Source organism: Nomascus leucogenys, chromosome 2 (genome assembly GCF_006542625.1).
Source record: "Nomascus leucogenys isolate Asia chromosome 2, Asia_NLE_v1, whole genome shotgun sequence".
Taxonomy (NCBI): Eukaryota; Metazoa; Chordata; class Mammalia; order Primates; family Hylobatidae; genus Nomascus; species Nomascus leucogenys.
In genome coordinates, this window is record NC_044382.1 from 147,271,626 (window position 1) to 147,290,262 (window position 18,637).

General features: G+C 49.9%; 1 protein-coding gene across 1 annotated transcript in view; it reads right to left on the minus strand.

Moving 5' to 3' along the window:
* LOC100586182 (polycystic kidney disease protein 1-like 2) overlaps positions 1-18,637 on the minus strand; it is a 120,368-nt gene that overhangs the window by 6,229 nt on the left and 95,502 nt on the right. Inside the window, exons 37-42 of the mRNA XM_030823728.1 lie at positions 17,307-17,440; positions 14,953-15,080; positions 10,633-10,793; positions 5,425-5,635; positions 2,378-2,479; positions 1,746-1,877 (exon numbers count right to left, since the gene is read on the minus strand). Of these exons, the coding sequence (XP_030679588.1) occupies positions 1,746-1,877; positions 2,378-2,479; positions 5,425-5,635; positions 10,633-10,793; positions 14,953-15,080; positions 17,307-17,440 (868 nt within the window). The remainder of the gene's footprint in view (positions 1-1,745; positions 1,878-2,377; positions 2,480-5,424; positions 5,636-10,632; positions 10,794-14,952; positions 15,081-17,306; positions 17,441-18,637) is intronic.

The following is an 18,637-nucleotide window of genomic DNA, read 5'->3' on the forward strand; positions in this document are numbered from 1 at the left end:
GCTGCATAATACGTCACCCTTCACACAGTCATACCTTCAGAAGGGCAGGAAAAAACAAAACAAAACAAAACCATACATCCAAGTCAGACAGACCCAGGTTGAAATCCCCTTTTCCTACTTTCTAACTCTGTGGTTCTAGGTAAATGATTTCATCTCTGTGAGCCTTGGTTGCCTTCTCTGTACGTTGTGAATAATTATACCTACTTCAGGGAGCTGTTTTGAGGATTAAATAAAATGTGCGAAGCCTTCAGCACAACTTCAGATGTGAAGAGAGCGCTGTGTGGGTGGTGCTGGTGGCTGTTATTAACCTGCAGTCTGTGTGCTCATATCCCTTTTCCTGCAGGCAGCCCAGCAGGCCGACTCTTCCACGGGTGGGGGTCGACCACGAGTGCCCGGCTTGTTGCCCTCCGAGCCATAACGACGTGGGTTGAGGTTTTGGAGCGTAGTATGGGTTTTCGACCTTGGCTGTTCATTAACCTTAAAATTACCCAAAGAGAGGGTTGGGCGTGGTAGCTCATGCCTGTAATCCCAGCGCTTTGGGAGGCCGAGATTGGTGGATCACCTGAGGTCAGGAGTTCAAGACCAGCCTGACCAACATGGTGAAACCCCGTCTGTACTGAATACAAAAAATTAGCCAGATGTGGTGGCACATGCCTGTAATCCCAGCTACTTGGGAGGCTGAGGCAGGAGAATCGCATGAACCCAGGAGGTGGAGGTTACAGTGAGCCAAGATTGTGCCATTGCACTCCACCCTGGGCAACAAGAGCAAAAACTCCGTCTCAAGAAAAAAGAAAGTTACCCAAAAAGATTTCAAACATACCAAGGGCTGGCTCATTCTCCCAGAGATTCTGTTGGTGTTGGTCTCTGTTGGTGTTGGTCTCTGTTGGTATTAGTCTCTGTTGGTGTTGGTCTCTGTTGGTATTAGTCTCTGTTGGTGTTAGTCTCTGGTTGGTGTTGGTCCCTGTTGGTGTTGGTCTCTGCTGGTGTTGGTGTTGGTGGTCCCTGTTGGTGTTGGTCTCTGTTGGTGTTGGTCTCTGTTGGTGTTGGTCCCTGTTGGTGTTGGTCTCTGTTGGTGTTAGTCTCTGTTGGTGTTGGTCTCTGTTGGTATTAGTCTCTGTTGGTGTTGGTCTCTGTTGGTGTTGGTCTCTGTTGGTGTTGGTCTCTGTTGGTGTTAGTCTCTGTTGGTGTTGGTCTCTGTTGGTGTTGGTCTCTGTTGGTATTAGTCTCTGTTGGTATTGGTCTCTGTTGGTATTGGTCTCTGTTGGTGTTGGGTCTCTGTTGGTGTTGGTCTCTGTTGGTGTTGGTCTCTGTTGGTGTTGGTCTCCTCTGTTGGTGTTGGTCTCCTCTGTTGGTATTAGTCTCTGTTGGTGTTGGTCTCTGTTGGTGTTGGTCTCTGTTGGTGTTGGTCTCTGTTGGTATTAGTCTCTGTTGGTATTGGCCTCTGGCGGGGCAGCTGTTGTTTCCAAAAGGCCCCAGGTGATTCTAAGGTGTACTCAGGGTGGAGATCACTGGTGTCGCAAACAGAGTCTTACATTGGGAATCAGGAGACCCAGCTCTGGTCCTAGCCCTGCCCCTCACTTGCTTGTCATTTTGGGAAATTAATGTCTTCTGTCTATGCCTCAGTTTCCCCTCCTGTTAAATGAGGGCTCTGAGCTACAATGATCTCTCAAGTACCCTAAAGTCTAACACCGCTCCAGCCTCTTCATAGTTCAATGACTAATGAGGAATAGGCCAAAGCAACTCACCTGATTGAATTTTTGCTCCTCACTGAAGGCCACCAGGATGACAGAGATAAACAGGTTCAGCACCACAAATGTCATAAAAACGATGCAGGACCCAATGAGGAAGGAGCCAAGCACTGGGCTATAGTCCAGGACCTGTCAGAAAGAAAGCCAGAGTCATCCAGTGTCCTGGGTCCCAGCAGCAACTTCCCCTAATGGGAACCCTCAGAGGGAAAATGGTCCTTAGAGCTAGCCAGAGCCTGGAGCCCGGAAGGTCCCCTCTGCCTGGCGCTGAGAGAGCTGGGCAAGGAGAGAATGGGCAGCCCCTCACTTTCCACGGCTGCCACCTCCAAAGACGGCTGCCCTTTCTGCCCAGGGTAGGGGGTGTTTCCTTAGGGAGACCCCTGTACAGCCCTCCGCTGAGTAGCCAGCGCCAGATGTTCCTCTGTGAGCAGGGGTCCCAAGGGCAAGCTGCGGGCTCTAGCAGAGGTATCCACCTACAGGACGGGGAACATTTCGGTTTGTCCAAACTTGCCTGGTGCTTGCCAGGCCATGGGCCCAAGGGATGGCACGGGGCGGGGTGGACAGGGAGTGCTTTTTCTAATCTTCCTAGAGGCTCAGTGTAGATGGCAGCACCCATGCCCTCACCCCATTACCTCCTCGTAGTTGAAGATTCCCAACTGAAGGCTGATCATCGTCTCCGCCGCATCAAAGAGGGTTTTGTAGGAACGGAGTTTCCAACCAAATATTAAGTTTGACTGTCATGGAAAGAATTCTCATGAATAGGGAAGGAGGCTGCCAAGGCCCACAAAGCCTGCTGTTTCACAGCGGGGTGGGTGGTCTGTGTCAGCCACTGCCCTGGCCGGGCTGATCAAGCTACTATACCTACAGGGGTGTGCAGGTGGGTGTGTGTACCCAACTGGTTTTTGTTTGTTTTTTTGTGAGATGGAGTCTTGCTCTGTCACCCAGGCTGGAGTACAATAGTTCATTCTGGGCTCACTGCAGCCTCCGCCTCCTGGGTTCAAGCGATTCTCCTGCCTCAGTCTCACAAGTGGCTGGGACTACAGGCACACACCACCATGTCTGGCTAATTTTTATGTTTTTTGTTGACACAGGGTTTCACCATGTTGGTCAGGCTGGCCTCGAACTCCGGATCTCAGGTGATCCACCCACCTTGGCCTCCCAAAGTGATAGGATTATGGGCGTGAGCCACTGCACCCGGTCCATAACTGGTTCTATATGGCATGCATGTGTTTCTCTCTGTGGGTCTGTGCGTGCAAGACCACACATGTGTCTGTGTGAGAGTGTACATGTGTATGCCTGTGGGCATCAATATCTGCATATATGTACTTGTGTGTATGTATGTGTATATATGTGTATGTGTGTATCTATGTGCAGTGTATTTGTGTGCACATGCATGTGTATATATGTGTGTGTATCCATGTGTAATGTTTATGTGTGTGCATATGTGTGTCTATATTTGTATGTGTGTACATGTATGCAAGTGCATGTGTGCATGTGTGTATATATGTGCGTGTGTATGTGTATACGTGTGCATGTGTGTAGGTGTGCACGTGTGTGCATCCATGTGCATGTGTGTGTCATGTTTCTGGAAGTGCTGCCTGGATAACCTTGTCCAGGACCTTTATAGTGTCCATGGCCTGTTGATGATGTCTATCTTTGTGCCCACTAGGATGAGGGAGTGCCCAGGGTGCCTCTGGGGCTCATGTAGCCACCTGCTAAGCCACCACTGTGTTCCCCAGATGTGGTGCAAATACCTGACAATGAGTCTGGGCACTCTGTGGCTCCAAACTCTTGGCTCTGGGGAACTGGGTTGAATGGACGATGGGCTTCTGCCTGGGTGAGGCCCTCCCCTCACCGCATTTTCTCTCACCACAACCCTTCACTCCCAAGACCTTCCCAGGGCTGTGGTGTCAGAGGGAGGCCCAACAGCCCCAGGCTCTGGCTCTGAGTTGATGACTTTTGGTCCCATGGGACACTGCAATGTCCCTGCAGCCCAGACACTGCATGGAGGACTGAAGAAATCCACATTAGGATTTAGACTGGAGCTTTCACCAAAATCACAGACGCCAACTTTCCAGAACACACCCACCATCAATCCCTCAGTTCACCCCACCTGTTTCCAAGGGTGGGAGAGGAAGATTGGGTGGGGCTAGGGATGGAAGGGGGTCAAGGCTGAGGTGACAGGGAGGCAGAGTGGGGTGAGGGTTGGGGTGGAGTGGGGACTAGGATGTGATGGGCTGGGGGATAGGATGATCAGGGAGGAGTGGAAGGCAAGAGACTGGATGGAGCCAGGGTGAGAATGGGGAAGGCCCTGGGTAGGGAGTGGGCCAGGATTGCCCTAAAGGCCAGAGATGAGTGGAAGGCCAGGGCTCGCATGGGAACGTGGTGGGCAGTAGGGTGTGTATTTAGAAGGACATCAGGATGTGGTGGGGGCAAGGATGTAAGAGGGGCTTTGCTTCTCACATGATCATAAAAAATAATTGAAAATTTAATGTTTTTGGCTGGGCACAGTGGCTCACACCTGTAATCCGAGCACTTTGGGAGGCCAAGGTAGGCAGATTACGTGATGTCAGGAGTTTGAGATCAGCCTGGCCAACATGGTGAAACACTGTTTCTACCAAAAATACAAAAATTGGCCAGGTGTCGTGGCACATGCCTGTTGTCCCAGCTACTCAGGAGGCTGAAGCAAGAGAATCACTTGAACCTGGGAGGCAGAGGCTGCAGTAAGCCAAGATTGTGACACTCGGCAACAGTTTGGGCAACAGAGTCAGATTCTGTCTCAAAAAAAAAAGAAAAAAGAAAAAAAAAAGCCAGGCACGGTCGCTCATGCCTGTAATCCCAGCACTTTGGGAGGCCGAGGTGGGTGGATCACCTGAAGTCAGGTCAGTTCGAGACCAGCCTGACCAACATGGTAAAACCCTGTCTCTACTAAAAATGCAAAATTAGCCAGGCATGGTGGTGCGCACCTGTAATCCCAGCTACTCAGGATAATGAGGCAAGAGAATCGCTTGAACCTGGGAGGTAGAGGTTGCAGTGAGCCTAGATCATGCCACTGCACTCGAACCTGGGCAGCAGAACAAGACTCCGTCTCAACAGAAAAAAAGAAAATTTAATGTTTTCATTTATGTTTTTCTACACAGGGCCAAGTTTGTCAATGTGCTCTTAGTGTTAAAGTGCTGAGTGAAGCGGCATTGGCCCTCCCAAGTTCATGAGTCATGTCTTGGACAACAAGCACTGGCATGCCCTGTGGATGTATCTACCTTCGCATCCTCACCTCTGCCCCAACTCAAGGACGTGGTGGCCCCATCCATCCCGCAGCATGGCAGCAGTGCTCTGAGTGTGTCTAGGAGTTAGCCCTGTGCCTTCTGACCAGTTGGGAAGCCAGGAGAACTGGCACATCCAGGAGGGGTCTAGAGGCAGAAAGGAATTCTTCCCGAACCTGGACCTTTTCAGCACTAGAGCCTATGCCTCCTCACCCTACCCACCTGAGCTCTCCAGCCTTTGCCATTTGAGATGACTGGTGCATGAGCTCACAGCGAAGAGACGCTGTACTTAGAAGAGCCACCACCTTCCTTGGGTTCCTAGGGTCTCCCTAACCCTAACTGTCCACTTCCCACCACCAATTAGCCTTGGCTTCTGCAGAGACCCGCCCCAAACTTTTCCCAAAGCAGATACTTACTGCGATGGAGTAAGCCAGGAGCATGGTAAGGATGAAAATGATAAAGCCCGAAATGTCGCCCCAGGCATGGCATAGGGCTGCCGTGATCATGTTCATTGTGGGATTCAACCTGAGCAGATGCCAAAGCTTCACTGTGGACAGGAGTACCAGGAAGGCAATGATGTAGCCAAGGGCAGCATCAGCTGCTGCTGTCTCACCGAAGCTGATGCCTCTGTGGGACCAAAATGCAAAGGCTGGGTCTAGAGACCTTGAGCAGTTCAGCCAGAACTCATCTAGATGCAAGATTAGACTTATCGGCATTTCAGGATGTGGGATTAGTTTTATCAACATCTCATAGGCCACCAAGTCCAGAAACAGGTCTGGGAAAGAGCCATTCCAGTTCCCCCAGGTAGGTGATGATGATGAGGAGGAGGAGGAGGAGGAGGAAGCTGGGAATTGTGGTATGAGAGTGATAATGACGATTACACTGATGATGATGGTGATGATGCTGAAGATGATGGTGATGGTGATGAAGATGATAATGGTAGTTGGACTTCATGGTGTGCAGTGGTAATCCTAGCTACTCAAGAGGCTGAGGCAGGAGGATCACTTGAGTTCAGGGGTTTGAAGCTGTAGTGAGCTATGACCATCATCAGTGAGACGGCAGCAGACCAATCAACACATGGTTTTCTCTGGGATGTTGGACTCAAGACATTTTTCTTTTTCTGATCTGTTTTTAAAAGTTTTACAGTCCAGGCATGGTGGCTCACACCTGTAATCCCAGCACTTTGGGAGGCCAAGGCAGGCAAATCACCTGAGGTCAGGAGTTTGAGACCAGCCTGGCCAACATGGCGAATCCCTGTCTCTAGCAAAAATATAAAAATCGGTCAGGCGTGGTGGCGCATGCCTGTAATCCCAGCTACTTAGAAGGCTGAGGCAAGAGAGTCTCTTGAACCCAGGAGGCAGAAGTTGCAGCGAGACGAGATCATGACACTGCACTCTAGCCTAGGTGACAAGAGTAAAACTCTGTCTCAAAAATAAAAAATAAATAAAAATAAATAAAAGTTTTATGAAGCCATATGATATTTCTTGTTAACTGAAAAACTGCAGTCACAAAAAAGAACAAAACCACGTCCTTTGCAGTTGCATGGATGCAGCTGGAGGCCATTATCCTAAGCAAAATAACACAGGAACAGAAAATCAAATACTGCATGTTCTCACTTATAAGTGGGAGCTAAACATTAGGTAGCCATGGACATAAAGATGCAAACAATAGACACTGGGGGCTACAAGACTGGAGGGAGGCAGGCAAGGCTTGAGAAACTAACTGCTGGGTACTGCGCTCACTACTTCTGTATCGAGGTCATTCGCACCCCAAACCTCAGCATCACGTAATAAACCTTCACATGTACCCCCTGAACCTAAATAAAATTTGAGGCCAGGTGCAGTGGCTCATGCCTGCAATCTCAGCACATTGGGAGGCTGAGGCAGAAAGATCACTTGAGGCCAGGAGTTCGAGATCAGCATGGGGAACAATGTGAGACTACTGTCTCTATAAAAAAAAAAAAAAGAAATTACTTAAAAAAGAAAAAAGAAAAACTTGTGAGGCCTGCCTTCTAGCCATTCTACAGAAAAAGCCTTTTTGAACAGGCTCAAGGTGACACTGCCTTCCTGAAGCTCTGTGATCTGCAGAGCTTTCCCCGTGCTCCCCTCCAAGGTTGGACCTATTCAGGGCAGCTCTCTACAGGGTCACACCGAGGGACACAAAGCACAGGCTGGGTTTGCCACCTTGGGTACTGGCCAAGCCTCAGTGACAACCATCCTTTTACCTAAATCTCCTGGCTTCCAGAATCTTCCTTCCCTTTGAGCAGACTGGAGTTGCTGGTACAAACGGTTGCTTCCGCCTTTGACTCCAGCAGCTCCTTTCTCCTGTCTCTCTTAAAAGACCTAACGCTGGCTGGGCACGGCGGCTTGCACCTGCAATCCCAGCACTTTTGGAGACCGAGGCCGGTGGATCACCTGAGGTCTGGAGTTCACAACCAGCCTGGCCAGCATGGTGAAACCCCATCTCTACTAAAAATACAAAAAATTAGCTGGGCGTGGTGGCCGGCGCCTGTAGTCCCAGCTACTCGGGAGGCTGAGGGAGGAGAATCCCTTCAACCCAGGATGCAGAGGTTGCAGTGAGCTGAGATCACGCCATTACACTCCAGCCTGAGCAACGAGAGCAAAACTCTGTCTCAGAACAAAACAACAACAACATAAAGAAGACCTAATTCTGTCTCTTGCCATTTGATTGCTTATATAGATGGAAAAAATAACAATACATAAGCCCTCTTTTATTTAATTTTATTTTATTTTTCAGATGGAGTCTGGCTCTGTTACCCAGGCTGGAGTGCAGTGGTACAATCTTGGCTTACTGCAACCTCCTCCTCCTGGGTACAAGCGATTCTCCTGCCTCAGACTCCTGAGTAGCTGGGAGTGTAGGCACGCTTCACCATGCCCAGCTAATTTTTGTATTTTTAGCAGAGATGGGGTTCCATCATGTTGGCCAGGCTGGTCTTGAACTCCTGACCTTGCAATCCGCCCGCCTCGGCCTGCCAAAGTGCCAGGATTATAGGCATAAACCACCGCACCCAGCCTGGCTTCAGTATTTTTAATGTCTCCTTGGAGTTATTCTCATATGTAGCCAAGGTTGAGAACCATGCTTTAATACGGCTAACTGCCTTCATAAAGGAGGGCAGGCTGGGCATGGAGGCTCATGCCTGTAATCCCAACGCTTTGGGAAGCCAAAGCAGGAGGAACGCTTGAGCCCGGGAGTTCAAGACCAACTCGGGCAACAGAGCAAGACCTCATCTCCACAGACAATTTAAAAATTACCTGAGTGGCCAGGCGCGGTGGCTCATGGCTGTAATCCCAGCACTTTGGGAGGCCAAGGTGGGCAGATCACGAGGTCAGGAGTTCGAGACCAGCCTGCCCAACATGGTGAAACCCCGTCTCTACCAAAAATACAAAAATTAGCCGGGCGTAGTGGCGTGCGCCTATAATCCAGCTACACAGGAGACTGAGGGAGGAGAATTGCTTCAACCTGGGAGGTGGAGGTTGCGCTGAGCCAAGATGGTGCCACTGCACTCCAGCCTGGGCGACAGAGCAAGACTTCGTCTCAAAAAAAAAAGAAAACTACCTGAGCGTGGTAGCGTGAGCCTGTGGTCCCAGCTACGCAGGAGGCTGAGGTGATAGGATCGCATGAGCCCTGGAGATCAAAGCTATAGTGAAGTGTGATCACACCACCGCACTCCAGCCTGGGTGACAGAGCAAGACCCCGTCTCAAAACAAATAAAAGGGGCCATAAGCCCTCTTTTATTAGGCGTGAGCCACCGTGCCCAGCCTGAAGCCTTCAATACTTAAAAGAGAAAATCGGGCTAGAGAGGAAAGAGGGAGGGTCTGGTGACACTATTGAATCCACATGTTGCCAGAGAAAAGGAGCAGGTGGGGAATAGTCAATGATGTATTTGTCTCATGCTCAGTCAGTGGGCACTTCACATAAGATAAGGTGAACATGGAGCTGCTGCCTGTGGAGATCCACCTTTTAGCTGTAACTCTCTCTTTAGGAACAAAACGAAAGGCAGTTTCTTGCATGACTCAACTTTCAGCTTCATTTTTCTTTTTCCTTTTGGCAGACTGCATTGGGGTCCCAAGATTTTATTTTCTTTTCATGCAACTTAACTTCTCCAAGCATCATTACACGTGATTTCCTCATTTGCAAAAAAAAGGATGATGAGGCTGGGCGTGGTGGCTCACGCCTGTAATCGCAGCACTTTGGGAAGTCGAGGGGGGCGGATTACGGGGTCAGGAGTTTGAGATCAGCCTGGCCAACATGGTGAAACCCCGTCTATACTAAAAATACAAAAATTAGCCAGGTGTGATGGTGTGCACTTGTAATCCCAGCTACTGAGGAGGCTGAGGCAGGAGAATGATTTGAACCCAGGAGGCAGAGGTTGCAGCGAGCTGAGATCATGCAACAGTCCGTCTCAAAAAACAAAACAAAACAAAAAAAGGGATGGTGATAATATCATCTCTTAGAGGACTCCAGAGGATTCAAGTGTAGGTGAGATGAGACACTGCTTGTAATGTGGTGTTTATATGAAAGTGTATGACATTTAGCAATAACTCAATACATGTTAGCTGTATCTATAAAACGAATGAGTCAAGAAACCCAATGATTCCAAGCAAGGAGGGGACCCTGGAGCCACACAAGTTAGGCTTAAATTACTTGTCTGCCACATTTTAGCTGTGCAGCCTTGGGGAAGTCACATGACCTCTCTGAGCCTCAATGTCTTTGTTTTTTTTTGAGACCTAGTCTCCCTCTGTCACCCAGGCTGGAGTGCATTGGCGCAATCTTGGCTCACTGCAAATTCCGCTTCCCCGGTTCTAGCGATTCTCCCGCCTCCCCAGTGGCTGGGACTACAGGCGCCCGAGTAGCTGGGACTCCAGGTGCATGCCATCACGCCCAGCTAATTTTTGTATTTTTAGTAGAGATGGGGTTTCACCATATTGGCCAGGCTGGTCTCGAACTCCTGACCTCAAATGATGCACCCACCTTGGCCTCCCAAAGTGTTAGGATTACAGGTGTGAGCCACTGTGCCCAGCAATTTTTCCATTTTTAGTAGAGTTGGGGTTTCACTGTGTTGGCCAGGCTGGTCTCAATCTCCTAACCTCAAGTGATCTGCCCAACTCGACCTCCCAAAGTGCTGGGATTATAGACATGAGCCACCACACCCTGCCCTCAATGTCTTTGTTAAATGGGGCGATGATAACGCTGACCTTCATCAATTCTGATGATGATTCCCTAGGTGAATACGTCCTGCCTACCACATAGGGGACACTTAGTGTATGGTAGCAGAGGTGAGCTTCCTGGGGCCATAATACTTGCAAAGGGCCTCCCCAAAAGGCCAAGAAGAGCCTAAGCAGGATGCCCCATGATCCTATGTTTTGGGAAGATTTGCACAAGATGTTCTATTCAGTCTGAGTCCTCTCCAATCATACTCACTTGCAGCTGGCCCTACACCTGAATCTAGGTGGCAGCTAGAGTTATGTCTACTAGGAATGCCCCTTTATCCCCTGAGGGTCCACAGCATTCCAAAACCTCCTTCTGATTCCTGGGCCTCAAACGGACCTGCAGGAAGAGGGGCCGGTGTGGGGAGCTGGGGGGCTGGGGAGACAGCCACTTACTCCTCCCTGTGGTTCCGGCAGCGCTGGAGGTCCCTTTCGGCCAGGACAGCCCTCTTCACAAACACCGCCAGAGCGCTACAGCTGGCCAGAATGATGGCCACCTCCAGAAAGTTCCAGTTGCTGCGGAAATAGCCCCACGTCTGCTTCCTCATGCGCTTGCCCTGGAAAAAGAGCCTGAGGTTGTGGCCATGACTGTCCCCGCCCCCCAGGGCTGCTCCCTCCCCACCCCTGAGGGCCCTCTGGCAGGAGGCTCCCCCAGCTCTGGCCCCCATGCACAGAGTGCCCAGGGCCTCTCCCCGACCTTGTGCACAGACCTACTGAGGTGGGATAACAGGGCCTGGAGGCAGGGAACCTAAGAACTAAATCAAATGGAAACACTTCAGCCATGACAGGAAATATCCTCTTCATTTACATAGGGTGTACCCCGAGTAAATGACTTTGTAACTTCACTTTAGCCTCTTCATTTACATAGGACGTACACTAAGTAACCAATGGAAACCTCTAGAACGTATTTAAACCCCAAGAATTTTTTTTTTTTTTTTGGAGATGAAGTCTCACTCTGTTGCCCAGGCTGGAGTGCAGCAGGCCCCATCTCATCTCAGGGCAACCTCCGCCTCCCAGGTTCAAGCGATTCTCCTGCTTCAGCCTCCTGAGTAGCTGGGATTGCAGACGTGTGCCACTACACCCAGCTAATTTTTGTATTTGTAGTAGAGATGGGGTTTCACTTTGTTGGCCAGGCTGGTCTCAAACTCCTGACCTCAGGTGATCTGCCCGCCTCTGCTTCCCAAAGCGCTGGGATTACAAGTGTGAGCCACCGCACCTGGCTGGCTGCAGTTTTGCAACATGAAAAGAGTTCATCCTCCTGAAGATGGACGGTAGTGACAGTTGGACAGTGATGTGAGTGGACCCAATGCCACTAACCACTTAAAACTGGTTAAAATGGCAAATTTTATGTTATGTATATTTCCCACAATTAAAAATAAATAATTTAGGCTGGGCACGGTTGCTCACGCCGGTAATCCCAGCACTTTGGGAGGCTGCGGCTGGCGGATCACAAGGTCAAGAGATCCAGACCATCCTGGCCAACATGGCGAAACCCCGTCTCTATTAAAAATACAAAAATTAGCCGGGCATGGTGGCCTGTAGTCCCAGCTACTCAGGAGGCCGAGGCAAGAGAACCGCTTGAACCCTGGAGGTGGAGGTTAAAGTGAGCCGAGATCGCGCCACTGCACTCCAGCCTGGCAACAGAGCAAGACTCTGTCTCTAAATAAATAAATAATTTTAAAAATTGCTGAGCATGGTGACTCATACCTCTGCAATACTTTGGGAGGCTGAGGCATGACAATCACTTGAACCCAGGAGTTAGAGAACAGCCTGGGCAAAATCACGAAAACAGGCCGGGCACAGTGGCTCATGCCTGTAATCTCAGTACTTTGGGACACCAAGGCGGACAGATCACTTGAGGTCAGGAGTTCTAGACCAGCCTGGCCAACATGGTGAAACCCTGTCTCTACTACAAATACAAAAATAAGCTGGAAATCGCTTGAACCCAGGAGGCAGAGTTTGCAGTGAGCGGAGAATGCGCCACTGTACTCCAGCCTGGGCAACAGAGCAAGACCCCGTCTCAAAAAAAAAAAAAATAGAAAAAGACAAAGCCTCTTCTCTACAAAAAGTAGCTGGATGTGGTGGCACATGCTATAGTTTCAGCTACTTGGGAGGCTGAGGTAGGAGGATCACTTGACCCTGGGGAGGTTGAGGCTGCAGTAGTCTGGGACTGCACTACTGCACTCCAGCCTGGGCAACAGAGCCAGACCCTCTCTCTAGATAGATAGATAGATAGATAGATAGATAGATAGATAGATAGATAGATAAATAGATAGATAGATACATACATACATACATACATACATAGATACATAGATACATAGATAGATAGGTAGTTTTCTTTCTTTTCCACCCTTGTAGAGAGGTTTTCTGGATAGGCAGGAGACTTAGTTTTAATTAAACTTCCCCAACAGGTATCACAAGTTCAAAAGAACGATCCTGTACGTCTTCTCCATCTTCCCATCTTTTCCCTCTCACTCAAGAGAATCTTCTAGTTTTGTACCAGTTTCCCCTCCTGCCCATTCTTTTTTCTTTTCTTTGTTTTTTTTCTTTCTCTTTCTTTCTCTTTCTTTTTCCTTCCTTCCTCCCTTCCTTCCTTCCTCCCTCCCTCCCTTCCTTCTTTCCTTTTCTTTCTCTCTCTTTCTTTTTTTTTTGTGCCAGGGACAGAGTTTTGCTCTTGTTGCCTAGGGCTGGAGTTCAATGGCACAATCTCGGCTCACTGCAACCTCTGCCTCCCCGGTTCAAGCGATTCTCCTGCCTCAGCCTCCCAAGGAGCTGGGATTACAGGCACATGCCATCACACCCAGCTAATATTATAGTTTTAGTAGAGACAGGGTTTCACCATGTTGGCCAGGCTAGTCTCGAAACTCTTGATCTCATGATCTGCCTGCCTCGGCCTCCCAAAGTGGTGGGATTACAGGTGTGAGTCACCACGCCTGGCATTTTGTTTTTGTTTTTGTTTTTGTTTTTTTTTGAGACAGAGCCTTGCTCTGTCACCCAGGCTGGAGTGCGGTGGCAGGATCTCAGCTCACTGCAACTTCCGCCTGCCCGGATCAAGTGATTCTACTGCATCAGCCTCCCAAGTAGGTGAGACTACAGGCGCCTGCCACTGTGCCCGGTTAATTTTTGTATTTTTAGTAGAGATGAGGTTTTGCAATGTTGGCCAGGCTGGTCTCGAACTCTTGACCTCAAGTGATCTGCCCGCCTTGGCCTCCCAAAATGCTGGGATTACAGGCTTGAGCCACTGTGCCCCTCCTACCCACTCTTAAGGAGGAAGGACTTCCATTTGGCTGGTGGCAGGCTAAGTTCACTTTTATAATAAAGGGATGGAGAGTGGGGAGATTTTTAAAACTGCCCAAGCAGCATTTTGAGAGAGATTCGTAGGTTTCGGAGAGCAACTTTCTGAAGCAGCTTCAGGCAGAATGTGGAGGTGGTTGGAGGAGGGCAGCAAACCGTGGAGGTGGGTGTTGAACAGATCTGCTCTGAGGTTCTTGGACAGCTGCATGGACTGAAGTCGCTGTCTGATGACTGTCGGCCATTGGGCTTGAACTGGTGATGCTCAAGACCAGGCAGGTGCGCTGCTTCTTGAGGCTGATGCTGTGGATACGGGCTGAGTGTGATGGTCAGGGGTCAGACTCCCTGTGTTCAAATTCTGACCTTGGATAAGTGATTTAAAGTCTCTGGACTTCAGTTTCCTACTCTGAATTGGAGCCCATAGGCCCTTTCTCCTGTTGTTGAAGGAGAAAACACATACGTTCTTAGCACAATGGCTGCTATGCAGTAAGCACTCAAAAATACCATCCTTGCTTTAAAGAGGGTGTTGGAGAAAAGGATGGAGGGCCAAGATACCCCCTTTCGGGAATCTGGTTTGCATTTTTGTCAGGAGGAGGGGAGTAGCTTCTGGTGTGTTCTCATGGTCATCCAGCCTTTAGCAACTTTGGATGCAACATGGCGATAAAGGTGGCAAAGGGGATGTTGCCTAACTCCCAGTGACCGTGGGTGGGAACAAAAGATGCTAAGAGGCCCCACAATCTAAGTTCAGAGGACTTCCACACCCAGCTGTAGGGTCACTTCCCCATACCATCCCCCTACCCTGGCTCTTTGGAAGGTCTCAGTTCAGTAGAAACAGGACCCATGCTCCTCTCCCTTCCCCACCCACGAAGGACCCCCCTTTGAGTTCTCAATTCCTGAGGAGTACCAACCTTGGGTCCTTCCCATGCCCTGATCTAGCAGCCTAGATCAGCCCTAGGACCAATGGAAAGACCAAAGTTTGCTCCCAGCAAACACCTATGGCAAAGCCCTTTCTCAGCCAGGTGCGGTGGCTCACGCCTGTAATCCCAGCACTTTGGGAGGCCGAGGCAGGCGGTTCATGAGGTTAGGAGTTCAAGACCATCCTAGCCAACATGGTGAAACCCCATCTCTACTAAAAACACAAAAATTAGCAGGGCTTGGTGGTGCATGCCTATAGTCCCAGCTACTCAAGACGCTGAGGCAGGAGAATCATTTGAACCCAGGAGGTGGAGGCTGCAGTGAGCCGAGATTGCACCACTGCACTCCAGCCTGGTGACAGAGTGAGACGCCGTGTCAAAAAAAAAAAACAAAAAACGAAAAAATCCCTTTCCCATCCCACTTACAAGGAAGAGGAGAGGTGTTGGCGAGGCACCAGGCACCCCTGCACCCCAAACCCTGTTCATGAGCTATGAGCATGACCCTTACCTGTACCACCATGTAGTAGAGGAGGAAGAGGAAGTAGATGAGCTCTGCCGTCACCACAAAGGGGTGCCAGCTGTTGGTGAAGGGGTACAGGCGGAGGCTCTGCAGGGCCGCGTGCGTAAAGAAGGTGCCTGGGGAGCAAAGTGCATTCTGCTCACTCTGGGCCACCTGTTCGCTCAGGGCCATGGCTTCTGACCATGAGCTATCAGGTCAGATGACTCAAGCTCAACCCCTTGAGGGCTGGCTGGGGCCAGGGAAAAGCCAAAGTTATTTCAGAACCAAAGGACTGAGCATGGACACGTGGTAGACACCGAAGACAGCGGATGCAACAGAAGGGGCGGAAGGGCTGCAGTGGAAGGTCCTCCCTTCCCCTCAGCATTTCGTCTTGGCCTTCTGGGCAAAGACACCTCCAGATAAACCACATCCACCCATATAATGACAATTGACTCTGACTTGGCTCATTTAAAGCCATTCTGGGCCTGGCCCAGTGGCTCACGCCTATAATCCCAGCACTTTGGGAGGCTAAGGTGGGCAGATCATGAGGTCAGGAGATTGAGACCATCCTGGCTAACGTGGCGAAACCCTGTCTCTACTAAAAATACAAAAAATTAGCTGGCCGTGGTGGCACACGCCTGTAGTCCCAGCTACTCGGGAGGCTGACGCAGGAGAATCGCTTGAACCCAGGAGGCGGAGGTTGCAGTAAGCCGAGATGGCACCTTTGCACTCTAGTCTGGGCGACAGAGTGAGACTCCGTCTCAAAAAAAAAAAGCCAGGTACGGTGGCTCATGCCTGTAATCCCAGCACTTTGGGAGACCGAAGCGGGCAGATCACTTGAGGTTAGCTGTTTGAGACCAGCCTGACCAACACAGAGAAACTCCGTCTCTACTAAAAATATAAAACTTAGCCAGGCCTCGTGGCGCATCCCTGTAATCCCAGCTACTCGGGAAGCTGAGGCAGGAGAATCTCTTGGAGGTGGAGGCTGCAGTGACTTGAGATCATGCCATTGCACTCCAGCCTAGGTGACAGAGAAGGACTGTGTCCCAAAAAAAAAAAAAAAAAAAAGATACACAAACAAACTCAAAAAGGATTTGGAAGAAACTATTAGCAATGGGGAATGACAATGGAAACTGAAAGCTCTTCACTTTTCACAGTTCTGAATGCTTTTTTAAAACACAAACATATACATATACTCCTTTTTTTTAATTTTTATTTTTTAGATGGATTCTTGCTCTTGTCGCCCAGGCTAGAGTACAATGGCACAATCTCAGCTCACTGCAACCTCCTCCACCACCTGGGTTCAAATAATTCTCCTGCCTCCGCCTCCTGAGTAGCTGGGATTACAGGTGTCCGCCACCACACCCAGCTGATTTTTGTATTTTTAGTAGAGATGGGATTTCACCATGTTGGCCAGGCTGGTCTCGAGCTCCTGACCTGGTGATCTGCCCCCCACTATGCCCTCCCAAAGTGTTGGGATTACAGGCATGAGCCACCACTCCCAGCCTATATTACTTTTATAATTAAAAATGTAATCTAATATTTTCTAAAAGTTTGGTATTTGCTGGAGAGGAGGTTGGCTTTTAGGTAAATTGACCATTAGCTGAACAGACTATAGATTGGTTTTTAGTAGATTGTGATCAGCATTTTAAAGGGGGAAGGCGGCATGAGGAAAAAGAAATAGAATAGAACAGAAAATATGAGAGCCCATCACATGTAGTTTTTTTGTTTTTAAATTTTGTAGAGACCAGGTCTCACTATGTTGCCCAGACTGGTCTTCGACTCCTGGGCTCAAGGAGCCCTCCCACCTTGACCTCCCAAAGTGCTGGGATCATGGGTGCGAGCCACCACGCCTGGCCTCATGGTGTTAAAGTACATGTTATTTGTGAACATTTCATCTTGGTTGCATGTGTGCTGGATTATGATGTAAGACACACTTTGTGCTGTGCACTGATATATGGTGAAATATTATATTAGGTGATATGATCTGTTACATCACATTCTTCCTCACCTGTCACTGCCAGCTCACCACCCCCAACCCCAGCAGCCTCGGAAGCTTGGGATTAGGCAAAGGATAAGCTGCCATTGGACTCTCAATAGGCTCTTTTAGGATAACTTGGGCAACAAGTCCAGAAAGATGGGGAGAATTAGGGTGGAAGGCCCTAATGCTTTGCCTTCGGGGATCCAGACACTCATGGCTGCAAGAATAACCAAAACCCACACCTAGATTCACTAAACAACTATTTGCGGTGGAGCTCTGGCCCTGGGGTGGCTGCACCCAGATAGGTCAGGAGCCCCAGCCCAGGGGAAGCAGTGTCTGTCTTCTGGAGCCCTGCAGAGGGTTCCTAGGTGAGGCTACCCACCCAGGGCGCTGGTCTCTAGTGTCAGCGTGACTATGCAGAACAGGTTGACGTTGGCGTTGTAGACAGTGAACTCCACAAACACAGCTCTGGTCAGGGCATCCAGCCAGGTGTTGTCAAAGAGATACCGGAGAATTCTGCAGGAAAGAGTGGCACTGGGGCATTGCCATCCTGCAGGGGCTCCATGTCCCCGCAGCCCCTTGACTGAGGCCAGAGCTTCCTCTCTCAACTTCTCCCTCTGCTTCTGCTCTGCTCCCTGGGCCACCAGGCCAACAGGGCTGCTCCTGGGAGTGGTCACATTTTGTAGCCCACACTGTGATACGGTGGCACCCCTCATCTCCTGGACATTAGAGCAGAGATTCTTAGCGTGGTCCCCACACCAGAAGCATCAGCATCACCTGGGAACTTGTTGCAAATACAGATTCTCAGGCCTGCCCTGGACCTGCTGAGTCAGAAACTGTCAGGGGAGCCCAGAATGCGTGTTTTGATGAGCCCGCCAGGATTTAGATGCTTTTCTTTGTTTGGTTTTGTTTTGTTTTGCTTTTGAGATGGAGCCTTGCTCTGTCACCCAGACTGGAGTGCAGTGGTGCGATCTCGGCTCACTGCAAGCTCTGCCTCCAGGCTTCATGCCATTCTCCTGCCTCAGCCTCCTGAGTAACTGGGACTATAGGCGCCCGCCCCCATGCCCGGCTAATTTTTTGTATTTTTAGTAGAGACGGGGCTTCACCGTGTTAGCCAGGATGATCTCGATCTTCTGACCTCCTGATCCGCCCGCCTTGGCCTCCCAAAGTGCTGGGATTACAGGCATGAGCCACCGCGCATGGCCTCGGATGCTTTTTACGGTTTGAGAGACATGGTATTAGAAGAATCGTAGTCCGGGTGGGGTGCCTCAGGTCTATAATCCCAGCACTTTGGGAGGCTGAGGCAAGTGGATCACCTGAGGTCAGGAGTTTGAAAAAAGCCTGGCCAACATGGAGAAACCCCATCTCCACTAAAAATACAAAAATACAAAAATTAGCCAGGCGTGACCAGGTGCGGTGGCTCACGCCTGTAATCTCAGCACTTTGGGAGGCTGAAGTGAGTGGATTATCTGAGGTCAGGAAATCAACACCAGCCTGAACAACATGGTGAAACCCCACCTCTACTAAAAAGACAAAAATTTGCTGGGCGTGGTGGTGCATGTCTGTAATCCCAGCTTCTCAGGAGGCTGAGATGGGAATTGTTTGAACCAGGGAGGCAGAGGTTGCAGTGAGCCAAGATCGTGCCACTGCACCTCAACCTGGGTGACAGAGCGAGACTCTGTCCCCCACAAAAGAAAAAAAAGAAAAAAAGAA